The sequence below is a fragment of the Scedosporium apiospermum genome, assembly GCF_000732125.1.
Source record: "Scedosporium apiospermum strain IHEM 14462 chromosome Unknown SEQ_SAPIO_0090, whole genome shotgun sequence".
Classification (NCBI taxonomy): Eukaryota; Fungi; Ascomycota; class Sordariomycetes; order Microascales; family Microascaceae; genus Scedosporium; species Scedosporium apiospermum.
Window position 1 is genome coordinate 677,880 of NW_015971791.1, and position 15,594 is coordinate 693,473.

The following is a 15,594-nucleotide window of genomic DNA, read 5'->3' on the forward strand; positions in this document are numbered from 1 at the left end:
GTACATTAAGTAATGAAACGGTTGAGAATCCGAGACATCAAAGATCTTGATGGTTTGAGGCCCAAAGAGTGAATGCTCAAAGTAATTCAATGATGCTTCGCCTGGCTGGACTGCGCGGTCGCTTGAGGCTGAGTCGCCTATGCTAAGAGCCTAGGGCGCGGAGCTGTTCAAAAGACGAAGAAACAAGAGACGCCAAGACTGCGAGGACGCAGGCATGCTGGCTGCGCCTCTAAACCATCGATGAAAGAAGGACATGTCCGGTGGGTGACAACGAGTAAGTCAATTCCGTGTTGCAGAATAGATCACGATTGAAGCTTGCGACGAGCGGACAAGCGAGTCGTGGCTTGCTTATCTAACCACGTTCGTGTCGTCTTGATCAATCAAATCAAGCCTGTTTGAGGTTGCCAACCCACTGAAAACCGCCGCCTGGTCTGGCAAGGAATCAAATTGATCACCCAAAAAACACCGCCGCCCAACTGGGAACCCGCTGTGGAGCCAGAGAGCAGCAGGTAAACGTCATCTCGAACGAACGACGCACAACCCGACAAAAGCTAGACCCGGCAACCGAACTTCTGTCTCCCAATCGAACCTTCCTCTTCCCACACCGACCAATATTCCGACCGAGCCTTTAGGCGTACCCGATCGTCAATTTTTTATCGTCAATTTTTTCCTTTTGCGAAATATCTACGGAGAAGCTACTCTCCCCGACGATTAAAAGCGACCCAGCCGAATTGAGGAACACACGGAGCTCGCGGGGCTGTTATCTGGCAACCTGATCCAAGGCCGCCCACCACCTGAGCAATTTCGATCTCGTATCACCGCATGAAACAAAACACACGACAACGGCAACATCACGAACTGAGAGAGCTGAGCGCGGAGGTCCGCATCAATCAAAATGGTGAATGCGGCAGGAGGCATAGTCATCGCCATTATCGTGATACTCATCGTCGCTGGTGCGGGATGGGTCATCTTCACCCAACTGCGCGCTAGGCGCCTCGGCGTAAGTGTCGCTCCTTTTTTCATCGCGGGCTTCCATCATTCGCATTCGCTTTGGGCCATTTTATCCGATCTCTAACAGCCCATTTATATATAGCTTCCGCCTCCCCCGTTATCGTCCTACATACCCTTCATGAAATCCAACAACTCCCCCTTCGAAGCCCGCCCCGCGCGAGGCGGCGTCGTCGGCTGGTTCAACGACCGCGTCCGCGACTTCAAGCACCGAAACAACCGGACGGCCCGCGGTGCATACGAGCCCTCTGGCGGCCCTGCGCGATCGGGCTTCGATACCGATGATGCGTGGGACTCGCGCGTGCACGACGACTACGGGTACTACGAGGAGGCGGAGCTAGGAAATACCAGCTACCGCGGAGGAGCCGCCAATACCACTGCTCCGAGCGGCGGAAACCGTCTGGGTGATGATCTCGGCGATAGCGGATACGAGATGAACATCCCGAGGACTCCGGCGGCGAGGACGCCTGTGCAGGAGGAGAGGAGGGGAAGGCAGCCGGCGGAGAGGAATCCATTTGACGATGATGCGGAGCCGAGTAATATTAGCGTGAGGAGGATGAGTCCTAGGCCGATTGATACGGGCGCGGGGAAACAGGGGAAGAAGGATGACGACAGTCCGACTGATAATCGGAGGTCGGTGTTTAGGGAGGATGTCTAGGGGGGGAGGACTGAGCTTGAAGTTTGGGTGAGGGAGAGGTTGATGGAATGTGCTTTCCATGCAAGTCGAAAAGGGGAGGGCATGGATGAGATGTCATGGCGGACGTGGTATATTCGATGCGAATGAGGACGAGGAGATTTCAACGGAGAGCACAGAATTGGCTGTATGATGCCTGGCATGACACACTGTACGACTTGGCTTTTGAAGGAAGGGCGGCTTGGGATTCATCGGGAGGTTGACGGTTTGTTTATGGGGGAGAGGTTTCCTTTTTCTCGGCGTTCAAATCAATGTTTCCTGATTTCATTTTATGTAAACTTCATGAAGGTAAATTAACAATATTCTCCGAATCTCAGAATCGCGCCGAAGCTAGGCGATGCTGTTTTTCACTTAGTGGCTACATTTCGACTAAACTTGGCAGATGCACTACCATGCGCCTGCTTCCTCGCAGTGTCTGTCCTATTCTCCAATCACTGCCCCCGACTTGCGCATCCGCTGGCTGGGCATGTCCAACTCAGACTGATCGGGATGCACAGACGAATGCGCCCGGACGCTAGCGGGGCAACTAAACGAGCTACCCCGCCCCCACTACAACTTTTTGTGATTTGGTGGTCATCGAGGAACCCCTCGGTCGACTCTGCAGGGCGCGTATTTATATTGGGCTTAGAACCTTATTGAGAAGATTTAACTACGTCAATTCATCTGTGGGAGCTCTTGTGGCTTAATTTACCTTGTTTCCCAACCGCCATTCTTGGACACTATCTTGGCCCGTTCCCGTTATAACTCATCACCATGTCGGACCTCGACCTCAAAGCCATTCGCGACAAGCTCGTCGACATTGCTCGAGTAGCCGGTCGTATGATTCTGGATGCCAATTTCAAGCAGGACTTTGCCACGGATACTAAGCTCAACTGTAAAGTCGAAACCCGCCCCAGAAGCTTTCGATACCGCTCTCCAAAGCTCTACCTGCTAACGACGTCCCCCCTCAAACAGCCGTCGACATCGTCACCGAAACCGACAAAGCCGTCGAAGATTACATCTCCACGACCCTCCGCGAAGCGTACCCAACCATCTCCTTCATGGGCGAAGAAACCTGGCAACCGGGAACCAAAGTCACCGACACACCCACCTTCATAGTCGACCCCATCGACGGCACGACAAACTTCGTCCACTCCTTCCCCCACGCCTGCGTCTCCCTCGGCCTCTCCGTATCTCGCGTCCCCGTCATCGGCGTCATCTACAACCCCTTCCTCGACATCCTCTACTGGGCCATCAAGGGCCAAGGAGCCTTCATGCAGACGCGCCCCGGAGGCTCCACCATCGACCGCCGACTACCGCTGGCCAAGAACCCCACGCCCTTGAAGGGGTTGGACACGGCGCTCGTGGCGGTGGAGTGGCCCGCCGCGCGGGACGGCCCCAACTTCGAGGTCAAGGCCGATACGTTTCGGAAATTGACGGCGAGCAAGGAGACGGGGGGGAGTATGGTGCATTCGCTTAGGTCGATGGGGTCGGCCGCTTTGAACCTGGCGGCTGTGGCGGCGGGCCAGTTGGACATGTATTGGGAGGGCGGGTGCTATGCTTGGGATGTTTGCGCGGGGTGGTGTATTTTGACGGAGGCGGGTGGGTTGATGGTTGGTGGGAACCCGGGGGTGTGGGAGCCGGGCGTAGATGAGAGGAAGTATCTTGCTGTTAGGGCGGCGCCGGGTGGGCAGAGGGAGATTGTGGAGGAGTTTTGGGGTGTTATTGGGGAGGGGAGGATGGAGTATGAGCATTAGAGAAGGTGGGGGAAAGCGCAATGGTCCATAGCTTCATGGTTGGGTAGATAAGGGCTTGTGCTGGTCATAGAGGTAGACTGCCATGATTTTTCGTTCCGTCAAAATAGAAATCCTCACTTACTCTTCTTCCCCATATATCCTTTCGGTGGAATCCGCTACAAACCTTTCTTCTCCTTCCAACTGCACACTCGACAATACTCGAGTGTCGGGGCAAGGGCCCCATCCTGGGCGATCATAACTGTCGATTCGACGCGTCAACTTGTTTCAACGCTTCAATTGTCTCCCAAGAGCACATAGCCAGTGTCTTCGCCCAGCTCGCCGAGCCAGGCCGAACCGTCGAGACGAGCTTCCAGACTCGCACTCCATTCCGACCTCTGTCTCTTTTCCTTCTTTTCCACAACAACTCCAACAACAAAGCACCACACACAACACACATAACTTTTTCTTTCTTCCCTCCTTTGTCTCCAACAGTTCTCACAAGCATACACCCATGAAAGCTCCAATTACCTCCAGCTGAGTGATCTCACCTGTTCCCAAAGCCTTTCATTTGACAGAAAAACGCTAACAATGACGACAGCTGTCAACAGAAATTCGTGGCGGTTTGCCAGCTGCCTCCACGTTACAGCCATATATAGTCTTCTAGGAACAGCAGACCAATAACAAGAAGCAAGGTGCCTCGGTGGTCTAGAGGTATGATTGTTGTTTCGGGCGGGGAAACCCATTCCCATCACAATACTGTGGTTATAACAGGTCCCGGGTTCGAATCCCGGCCGAGGCCGTTCTTTTTGGACTTTTTACCCTTCATGTTTGAAGCCATCATCAATCCTCCTCCGCCCATATTTATGGAGAGTTGGTTTGATAGTTGAATTGCATCAGTTTTTATTTTCTTTTTCGAACTCTTTTTCTATCCGAGTAATTTTTCCTGCAGTCTAATCGGTTTAGATGCGCGATTTGGGTGGGTGGGATCGATGGCTGAAGTTCCCGGTGAGCCGCCGTTACATTTTTAGATGGGGATTGCCAATAGTTCGATTTGGTCACCCTCCCCCGAATGGACGACAGTTTTTGCATTGCTCAAGGTCTATGGGGAGACAAGATTTCTGATCTGGGGTATCCCGTTTTCTGTCGCGGTCGATGAATGAAATCAACACTTCGGCAAGGACACTCCCCGAGATTCCCAACTCTGAGAAGCTGTACACAGCTACCCACTCGTAGATTCAGAGACTACTTGCTACCTTCTTAGATATCTCCCGGCTAGTGCATCTCGTCGGAACTGATGCAACAGAAAATGCCAAAGCCTCGATTTCGTCACCGTGGTATTAATTAACCTGGCATGATAATGGATCGGGGAGACAGCGGCAACGGAAACGAAATGCTGCACTCAGGAGAAGCAGTCGCCAGACTGGGCGTTCCTCCCCTCGAACCCATTCGGCATTGGGTCTGTTTCCACGAATATGCCAACACCGATGGAATGGCAGTTCTCTTTCTCTTCTACACAATACTTCGTAAGTCACTTGTAAGAAACTGATTTCTAGATTATTTCATGATCATGAGGCGCCCAAATCAACTGTTCAATGCCACCATCATGAGACTTGATAAGATGGAAATAGAATTGATAAGAATACCCAGTCCCAATTAAAACACAGGAGACCCAAAATATATAAAACCCCGTCCGTCCCCTTCTCGCAAAGCATCTTTCGAAGAACAGAAAAACTTTAGGCATCAGGAACGGGGGTTCAAAAAAAAAATTCGAATTGTCCGAAGAGACGAAAAGAGAATTTGGGGGCCAACCGGGGATTGAACCCGGGACCTCTCGCATATTAGCATAGGGTGTTACCCTAAGCGAGAATCATACCACTAGACCATCGGCCCTTATTTGTTAGTGGTCAGTTAGACGATCTCAACGCCTTTGAGGCAAACTCTATGGAGCGGAAGCAATTCTGGATAATTACCCAAGTTCCTGGATGGCACAACGTGGAGGGTGGGGTTAGCCGACTGAAGTGGGCGGATTCAGCTTGAGCTTAACGGTTGTGAGTGCAACTCCGACTCTTCCGACTCCGCGTCCTGCGACCATCCCAGGCCCTGTGCTCATTGCTCTGGCCAGTAAACGAGTGAGAGAAGCTTGCAGCTAGTTTAGAAGAGACGGGACAGGGTATTTCTGCGGCTGGCACAAAACTCCCGTGTATCCGCTTCCTTGCATGCATGGTTTCTCGAGGAATACCCTTCGCGATGCTACTCTGTGTCGTAAACTCTGAAGTTGCAACACTAAAAAGAAGGTGGTGGGCAGATGCCGTGGTAGGGGGAGTCGGCGGGGGAATGGAAGATGGAAGAAGCATGAGCGCAGTACTGATGACGGAGGGGTTGGTCTTCGGATTGATTGATGAATGTGATGTCGGTGGACAGATCGACCGGTGGGGGACCAGCATAATTATTGATGTTTGTAGGGTGATTTGTGCACCTGTTTGACCGACTCAAACTACAGTTTACGTGTTATCTTTTCTTTTTCTTTTTCTTGTTCTTGTTATGGTTTCCAAGGTGAGGCCTGTCTTGCGTTTAAGCTTGGTCGAAGTGAAATCCTACAAGCCGTAGGGTGATTTATTAGGTTATTAAGTTTCTTCTCACCTCGTTTTGGCCAACGAGTAGTACTGACCGAGATATCTCGAGTTAACCAGGGGAGACACAAAAAAACACGACGCAGAGGGGAGGCCAATTGATGAGATGTCCCGCCCTAAGACCCTACGGACCGACCCATGGAATCATATCTGACATGCGTCGGTGTTAAGTTTCTTGCTTGCATCATCGTGGACCTAGCTTCGTAGGTCCCCAAGAGATATCCATGGACCCGTGGTTATAGTATGTGCGTTGCATATCGTCTGCTTCATACGGCCGATTCTCCATATTCCCCAAGGTAAACAGGCCAGACATGGCTCGTGCCGGTGGAAAAATAGGTCAACAGGCCAATGGTCACCTTAAGCAGACCGGGCTGGATGGAGTATTTCGTAATTCAAACTCAAGCCCCGGTCTGCCGCTTCGGTCTCGAGCCATCGCGAAATTAGGAGCATCATTGAATAGGAAACGACTTGACAGGACGTGCAGGAGACCAAGGGAGGGGAATTGCAGGGGGGTGTGAATTGAGAAACTTTTTTTTCATGCTTTTCCCGTTCTTCATCTGCAGAATGCATCTAACGAGGCTCAGGCAGACCAAGCTTGTCTGCACGAGGCCCTCGACACGATGGGGTGTCATGGGTCCATGGGATGGAATGGGAAGCTAACCCTTGACGTCGTAACGGGGGTGTCGATTTAGCAATTCTTATCGAGACCCATGACCGCGAATCCATCCCACCCACAGGCCACCATAGACAGGGCCATTGGCGAATAAGATGGCGCGGGTTGGCGAAATTAGGGTAAGAATTGGGGTAAGCGTTGTGATGGCGGCTCTCTCGGCCTTCCCTCCTTCGAGGCTTCCGCTTGCGCTATGTGGGAAAGATGAGAGTGGGGACGCACAAAGGAACGTTGAAGCTTCGATTGATGGGCCGGACACGTTGCTTGGCTTGTTTAGTATTCCGTTGCTCAGAATTTGAGCGTCACCAGGTCGCTTTTGACACTAGTTTGTTGTTGAATAAGATTAGTGATCTTTTAGTCCCAGCCTAGCACTGCGTCGTTCTTGTGAAGGTGGCTTTCGGGTTCGGAGAGGGTTGAAGAAAAGAACGACGTCCATCTCATGAGGATGTAGAAAGATATTCCCGGCACATCGTACTTCTCAATGGAATGGATGCGACTGTGTCTAAACTGCCGTTAGGTTTCTAAGGGGCGAAGGCCTAACCGGCCTGTTACTGGCTGATCCAGTTTCCTGTCTTCAACACGATGTCTTTTCAGAAATACAGGCTGATTCGGACATCAATGGTAAAGGGTATGCCCCATTCCATGCGTGGTGTCGGAAGACAGAGCCCCTCATTGCGACACAGAAAGAGAATAAGGCGGAGGTTGTGCAGTAGGAGTTAGACGGCACAGAGGCGGCTGACATGGGAAAGGTAAACTGCGAGCCCGCGTTTTACAAGGATGAGGATGAGGAGATGCATCGCTGCAACGACGTAAGGTTCGTTGCCTGTAGATGCAGCACGGGTATGGCTCATGCAAAAGCCTGCATCCGTGGTATGGCATCATCGAGGGTGAACTTAGGGGATACAACATTAACGTGTGCATGGGAGAACAGAGCCTTCTGGGATCAATCTATTAGATAACAGGACACGCAACGCGGTGCATGTGCGACGGAAGCATGGAGGAAATGCGACAGCTGAGCACGACGTGAATGCTCCAAGCCCGAGTCTAAGTCCAAGGCTAGGAAATTTAATAATACGTAATAAATTCGTGGTTCACTTCCGAAGAGTCCCCGCCTTCCGCTGAAGGGTTTTGGTATTCAAGTTCCTACCGACTTTTTCTCCAACTGATAGAGTCCCTTGGCTCATCGAGACCCTGACTCTCTGTCCCTTAACTGCGCTTTCTCTGAAGTTATTCCTTCTCGAGGACAACATGTGTGAGAATTTGGAAAGGAACAGGGATGGATTCTATGACTGGGTAGGTTCAAAGGAGGGGTTAGACATGATTTCTCGTGTCCATGAACCATCGGCTAGATACGATATCGGAAGATGAAAGTCGGAGAGAAGGGATCGTGTATACCGTGCTCTCGTTTACTGTGTGCTTTTTGGTGATAGCCACAGCGTGGGAAACGAAACCGGCCAGAGCTGGGGATTTGTTGGAGGGGTTGAAGCGGTGCCCCGATAATGGAGATAATGGAGGACTGAGACTCGCATACAAGCATAGGCTGGCTAGATTGTCCGTGCGCCGACTATTCAGCTCGGTTACTTCGAACTACGTACTTCATTCTTCATAGTCTCGCGCGGTCCTTGTCAACCTCACTTGTTGAAAGAGGGTTTCGCCTTTCAAGATGGAGTGTACGTGCCGTTCCGGGTATGTTTTAGGCATTTTGCCATGTTCCATTCGAAGGCATAGGGACTGGGAATTTCTCACCGTCGCGGCCTTCGCGTGACTGCTTTCCCTGTTGGTCCAGGTCAGTTCTGGACTCCACTCAGGAAGGGTCATGTAGAATATAGAGCATTGCTGACCATTGCGCCTATTCTGGCTGACCTTAGGAGAGGCCAGGCGATGCCCTGATGGCGCTGAGGTTACTTTGCTTAATGAGACAGGGCGGTTTCCAACAAACCCGTATTAGGAATGGCTCAGGCAATTCAACGACCGGAGCTTCCAAGAACATGTCAACTACGAACTTGCTGCCAAATTTGAGCATCATCTCATGCAGAACCATCCCGCTTTGCCCGTTTGTCTTGAAACTCACCCTGCCGCTTTCATGACCAATATACACTGCAGCAGCCAACTATCAAGACAGAATACCCTGCTTCGTTTTGAATAGCAGTGTCACAGACCACCTTCAGTCGAAATGAACTGAAACTAATGGCATCATATCCCCGATTTCAAGGATATCCCGAACTGAGACTGTCCTCCATCGACTCACAGAAGCGCCAAGTGTCAATGGGTTCAAACCCTGATCCTTATGTATGAGGGACCAGAAAGCCTGCTGGCTCCTCTTGAGGCGGCACGGGTGAGAGCATTGGATCTTATACGAAGGACTGACGTATTCTTCAGAAGATGCGGACACCCCTGCTGGTTCTGCCATGCATCCTCTCACATGAAAGTATTCGCTCGCTTCATGCGCTGCCGCGGGGAGAGACATAATGGCGGAACCGTCACTTTGAGCTTCGGACGAAGCAGATGGAAGTGCAAGAGCCAGTCTCAATTCACATGTGTGGGTGTAGCACCAGGGTTACCGGATGAGGGGGTGTTATGCAACTACACCGTAGATAAGGCAGAGCCTAGCAGGGATACCCCGCCGCCACCCTAACCGCTTTTCACTATAGACACACCTCTACTCCGTGGTCATTTTTCTTTTACGAAGAGTTCGATGTTTTTCTCTCTTTTTCTTTCTTTTCCCATCGACGCCGTGCACTTTCCTTCATCGGTCTAAAACCACGAACACGCCTGCCGGAACATCATGTATACCGTGCCGAGCGGATATGGGTAACACTCGGGGCTACTGAAGGCTACCCTTGAACTAGCACCCAGACAATCTCACCCCATTGATAAGCCCTGTCAATGGAAACAATAAAGGGAATTATGTTGCGTTTTGTCACTAAACCGATCAATTCCTGCCTCCTTACAAGCGACGGGCAGCCCTTTTATTGAGTTTACATACTCAGCGGTGAGAATGGTGGGATCGGTGTGTGTTGCGGGAGCTCCTCCGAAGAAGTGGCGAACTTCCCAAGCCTTCCCCGAGTATATTTACTTTCCTGCCCCGGACCTTCCCTCCCTCTCTCTGACTCCCCCTCCTAGACAAGATATCTCTTTCCGCAAATAAACAGAGCTTTCTTTCTCTTTCTTCCGTCGCTGTTCCATCTTTATTCGGCTTGATTCCTCCCCCTCCTCCACAACTTCAGCAGAGGCTCTTGTCTCGAAGTCGAATTTAGACAATCCGTATTTCCATCGAGAGATATCGCAGGCCACCCATCCCGCGCACCCATCCCGCGCACGCATACAACTCGCTCCCGCGACAAAAGCCCCATCCAATATTTGCCAGATCTTGGTTCACACTCACAACTAGAGGGGAGACTAGACGATCAAGTTGGTTGTGTTTATTGCAATCATTCTTGTTCGTGTCTAAGTCTATACTAAGACCATCACCAGGAGGGAAGACAATGACAATAACCAAACAGAGATGTCCTCGCAACCCTGACGACTTCCCTGCTGGCCAACTCTTTCTTCTGGGTGAGTAACCCACTCTTCACTGCCCCCTCTCCTTCAACCGGTCGCGTGTAATCATTTGAATTGTCCCTGCGCTATCCCACGAACTAACACTAACTTTCTCTAGCTATCGTCCGCCTCGCCGAACCCGTCGCCCTGACTTCCATCTTTCCATACGCCTGGCCCCTTGTAAAATGGTACCAAGTTGGAAAGGAAGAAGATGCGTCCTTCTACGCGGGCCTCCTGATCTCGTCCTTCGCCCTCGCTGAAGCCCTCACTGGCATGCACTGGGGAGCCCTGTCGGACCGAGTTGGCCGAAAGCCCGTTCTGCTGCTTGGGTGCCTTGGAACACTCTTCAGCATGATTATGGTGGGGTTCGCGTCGAATATGTGGTTCGCGCTTTTCGGAAGGGCACTCGGGGGGCTTCTGAACGGCAATATCGGCGTCATCCAGACGATGGTGGGCGAACTGGTGACGAAGCCAGAACACGAGCGTGAGTTCTTCTCTTTCCCTTCTTCTCTCTCTTTTTACCTTAACGTCTTATCGCCTCTCCATTTACTAATCAATAACATTATAAAAAGCCCGAGCCTTCTCCGTCATGCCCTTCGTTTGGTCCATTGGGACTATCATCGGACCCGCCATCGGAGGGACTCTTGCGAACCCTCATCACGCCTGGCCAACCCTCTTCCCCGAAGGATCCCTTTTCCACAGACTGCCATATCTTCTCCCAAATCTTGTGTGCGCCCTGCTTCTACTCATCAGTGTCGTCTTGGGCTACTTCCTGCTGGAGGAGACCCACCCTGACCTGCGACCCCGTGATGTCGTTTGCCCCGAGGTTACCTACACCTCGGAAGAGATGCCCCTTAACGAGACTTCGGATGCCGTTAAGCGACCAGCTGTTGATGTTCGATCTGGTACATATGGAACCTTCAATGAGTCTGACCCACCCCCCAGCCCTGCCGTAGAAGTGTGGGAAAAGCGAGAGGACTTGACCTCGCGGCGCAGCGTATTCACCAAGCCCATCGTGGCGCTGGTGATTGCGCTCTCCATCTTTACCTACCACTCGATGACGTACGACCACCTACTGCCCATCTTTTTCGAAGACGATCGGGTCGTTCCTCAGACCAAATCCGTCGTGAACGTGTTTGCCACTCCCCTGTCCTCTATTCTCTACTCTCCTGGAGGCCTTGGATTTACTGTGAGAACTGTTGGAGTGATTATGGCCGTCGACGGTGCCATTGCCCTCTTCATCCAGGCCATCGTGTTTCCCCTCGCTGCCGCTTGGATCGGCATCCACCGCCTCTTCGTCATTGTGGCAGTTCTCCATCCGATTGCCTACGTGATAGTACCCGGACTCCTCTACGTGCCCCAGTCCCTGCTCTTCCCCGCCATCTACCTTTGCCTGACCATCCGGAGTCTGTTCGCCATCATCCTATATCCCCTTCTCCTAATCCTGATCAAGGACGCTGCTCCGTCCCGCAAAGCCCTGGGAAAAGTGAACGGACTGGCCGCGAGCGCTGGTGCAGCCTGCCGGATGATCGCCCCACCCATCGCGGGGCATCTTTACGGTGTCGGAAGCAAGATGGACTGCACTGCCATTGCGTGGTTCGGAAGTGCCCTTGTGGCGATCATGGGATCGTTCCAGTGCTTCTCTGTTGAACGGCGCCGGAATCCGGCTGGTGATGAAGAGGGTGAGAGCCGCGGGAGCCGCGGGAGCCGTGAACTTTGCCGTCCTTCGCGTGACGAAGTGCGAGGTGAGGAATGAGTGAACCGGCAACCTTGAAAGCGCTGGAAATGTGTGAAGGCAGAATTATCCTCATGTCCGATATCCCATCCTTCATGTTGGTGAGAGTGGTGACGGTCCATCTCGGGCGCAATGCCATTTCGACGTCTCAGCCCATCCAACCCAATCCCCGCCTGCCTCGCTGTCTTGGATTTCGGGTCTCTATGACGCGGCAAATCTTGAAAAGGGAAAAAGGAAAAAAGAAAAGCCCAAAATCGGAAGGATAGCGGGGACGCGTGAGATCGTTTTCAAGCCTGGCACGGGGACATGAGCAATGGCCCATCACAACGTTGTATTTTTTTTATTTTTTATTTTTTTTATACATCACTTTGGATTCTTTTCCATGTTTTAGGCGGAGCAGGCGCTGCAGGACTTTTTAGCATTTGAAGCGTGGATTCCATTTTCGGCGTTAATAAAATATAAAATAAGAGATTTAAAAGTTCAAATAAGGAGAGGAAGTAGGACGGATCGTGCTCTCCACATCAATTGACGTATATCTAGATCTATATAGCCACGGTATTATTATTCCCATCCCATGATTCTAGTGTCATTCTTGTGTATGTACGTTTACTAAGCACACACTCGTCTGCGTTATCCAGTGACCGTGGTGATAACAGTAAAAATTCAAGAAGACTTACTCGATCAATGATGCTGGTATATAGATGCCATCGTGGAGCCGAAGGGAAACCACACAGACAATTTTATCGAGACTGCTCAACAGCGGAGAACAGTTAGTTCGAACATTGAGTATCTTACTAAAGCTTTAGAAATCACGGCGATATCATCATCATCGATCGAGAGCTCCGTTTCTTACTTGCAGGTTTTCCTCGTTATATTAACCGAATCTACAAATACAAAGGCATTGACTTCAAGTGGCTTTACACTCGATTAAATTCTTAGTACGGCGTGAAAATTTCTAGTTGAGTTAACCCAGTCCATGCCTCCGGTATACTCGCAATATTTCTCCAAAATAACCGTATACTTAGGAGACAGCCTCAGCATTGAGAAGGGGAAGGAAGAATATCGAGGAAGTTAAGTGCGCTGCTCCGATAACGATAACGCCTGGCGATAACGATAATCAGGGCGATAGCGGGGTGGATTTTGACCCCACCATCAACATCGCAAAACCACCTCCGTCAAGGAAAACGAATCGAAAGAGCGCGACAGCTCCGGCATAAACGACACAAACGCCCGGAGAGCCAAAAAAAATGAAGCTCACAGAAATCACAGACGAGGCCGCCGAGGCCATCAAGGCCGGCGACAAGCCCACCGGCAAGCCAGCAGAGACAGCACCAGCAACGTCAGCGACAGCACCTCAAGAACCCGCCACAACAACTCAAGATGAAGCGAAAGCGAAGCCCGCCCCCGTCATGGGCCCCGAGCCGGCCGCGCCGCGCCAACGCATAGAAGACATCCTCAAAGATCTCAACAAATCCCCCCTCTTCATGACCGACCTCGAAAACGAAGAAGAAAACGAGCATCTGGCGGCCCTGCAGGCCCTAGCCTACGAAGGCACGCCTCTCGAAAACGCCGGCGAGATGAAGGAGCAAGGCAACGAATCCTTTAAGATCAGGCGATGGGCCGACGCCAAGGAGAGTTACGACAAGGGCATCAACATACTGTGGCACGAGGAGAGGAAGCGGGCCCGCGGGGAGATCACGACGTCGGGGTCCGAGGACGGCACGCCCGATTCGGAGGAGACGATTCGGGAGCAGAAGAAGTTGCTTGAGACGATGTATGTGAACCGCGCTGCTTGTCAACTGGAGCTGGGGAATTACCGGTCGTGCTGGTTAGATTGCGGGGCGGCATTGCGGTTGAATCCGCGCAATGTCAAGGCTTGGTATCGGTCTGGAAAGGCGCTGCTGAAAGTTGATCGGATCGAGGAGGCTGATGACGCGTGCGCTCGGGGCCTAGCTTTGGATGAGGGAAACAAGGCGTTGAAGGCGTTAGCGGCGGATATTATCAAGCGGCACGAATTCTTGGTTGGGAAAAAGAGGGCAGATGAAGAGAGGGAAGGGAAAGCCAGGCGTCGGGCCAACCTTTTGGCGGCTGCCATCAAGGCGCGCGAGATCCGCACGAAAAGTACGGAGAAGCCGCCCGAGATGGAGGACGCAAGTATTAAGCTCGTCCCCGACGAGGACGACCCGCGGTCGTCGTTGGTTTTCCCCACGGTGCTTTTGTACCCACTTCATTTCGAGTCGGATTTCATCAAGGCTTTCGGTGAGACGGAAACGTTGGCGGATCATTTGGGGTATGTTTTCCCATTGCCGTGGGATACGAAGGGGGAGTATACGCTGGCGGGTGTCGAGTGTTATGTCGAGACGGTGACGGGGGGGCTTGTTAAGATGGGGAAGAAGGTGCCGTTGCTGAAGGTGCTTGCGGGTGGGAAAGTGGAGGTTGTTGATCAGGTTGTGAAGATCTTTGTTGTGCCTAGGGCGGGTGCTGAGGCGTGGGTTAAGACGTTTAAGGAGCAGAGGGCGAAGGAGGCGGCTGGGAAGGCTTGAGGGGAGCGTTGATAGATGTTAGAGTGTTGGAGAGCTTCACTTTTAGCCTTGGTCTTGTTTCCTTTTCTTTCTTCTTTTTTTTAAAAAGTTGGATGCAAAACTTGTAGGAATCTACAATTGAGGAGATATAGTGGAAGGAATTGGCATGGCGCATAGATCATGGATGGGTAAAAGCATGCAGTATTAGATCCTATCTGGCCAAGCAGTATCACCGTGTGTTGTCTTGTAGAATACTCATCCTCCCTGCCCCGAGTCCAGTCTCCTCGATGGACTTCTGTCCTTCCTTCTATCCCATCCAAAGTCACGGCAGAGAAATGAAACGAAAAAGGAAATCCCTTGACATATTTATTTTCTTCAAGCCAAGTGATGCCCGTACGCCACACCCTCCACTCTAACACACACATTTCTTTTTCTCCTCTTCTTTGTCGATCGCCAAGACTGCATGACTCCCAAGTCCCTTCTCCTTTCCAAAAGTCCAAGTCCGGTTCGTTTTTTCCCCCTTGTCCTCGTCCAAGACCTTTTTTCCTTGCACTTATTACAGAGTACATATGCAAAAGTTAAAACCTCGAAAGGACCTAATCCAATCTGTAAACTAAAGACGTCCTTTACGCTTCTTCCGATGAATGTCTCAAAACAAAAGGGAAAGATAAAGGAAACGTAAAGAATAAGAGAGCAGGATAGGATGAAATAGAGAGAGAGAGAGAGATAAAGAAAGGAAAGCAATGCTCTAGACTAAGTCCCAGGAACACATACAAAACAGCGATACTCCCCAGCAATGCAGAAAAATAGAAATGGAGATTTGAAAATGATGAAGAATTAGCAATTAAAAAAAAAAAAAAAAAAAAAAAAAAAAAAAAAAAGAAGCAAGGAATGACAAGATGGCAAAACAACATGGCCTTGACGTCCCAAAGTCAAGAGACATCTCCATGCAGCGGAGATTAAAAAACAGGGCGTGGAAGAAAAGCAACGAGAAGCATTGATGCACCGGAATCCCCCAATCATTCTTCATCGGCAACAATACAAGTAAAATGCACCAAAAAAAAAAAAAAAAAAAAAAAA

The 15,594-nt window shown here is 51.1% G+C and overlaps 3 protein-coding genes and 1 pseudogene across 3 annotated transcripts; all 4 read left to right on the top strand.

Annotated features, from left to right (window-relative positions):
• Nucleotides 1-895: 895 nt before the first annotated feature.
• On the top strand, nt 896-1,666 carry SAPIO_CDS4041 (uncharacterized protein; the record flags this gene model as incomplete). The annotated part of the gene is made up of 2 exons (XM_016786693.1): nt 896-1,000; nt 1,094-1,666. 2 exons carry the CDS (start codon nt 896-898, stop codon nt 1,664-1,666), a joined length of 678 nt encoding a protein of 225 aa, XP_016643669.1.
• Nucleotides 1,667-2,455: 789 nt separating this feature from the next.
• On the top strand, nt 2,456-3,438 carry SAPIO_CDS4042 (Inositol monophosphatase 2; the record flags this gene model as incomplete). The annotated part of the gene is made up of 2 exons (XM_016786694.1): nt 2,456-2,576; nt 2,657-3,438. 2 exons carry the CDS (start codon nt 2,456-2,458, stop codon nt 3,436-3,438), a joined length of 903 nt encoding a protein of 300 aa, XP_016643670.1.
• Nucleotides 3,439-10,202: 6,764 nt separating this feature from the next.
• On the top strand, nt 10,203-12,013 carry SAPIO_CDS4043 (uncharacterized protein; the record flags this gene model as incomplete). The annotated part of the gene is made up of 3 exons (XM_016786695.1): nt 10,203-10,272; nt 10,376-10,741; nt 10,830-12,013. The coding sequence occupies 3 exons, from the start codon at nt 10,203-10,205 to the stop codon at nt 12,011-12,013; spliced, it is 1,620 nt and encodes a 539-aa protein (XP_016643671.1).
• A 1,226-nt stretch (nt 12,014-13,239) lies between these two features.
• On the top strand, nt 13,240-14,535 carry SAPIO_CDS4044 (annotated as a pseudogene; the record flags this gene model as incomplete).
• Nucleotides 14,536-15,594: the final 1,059 nt, after the last annotated feature.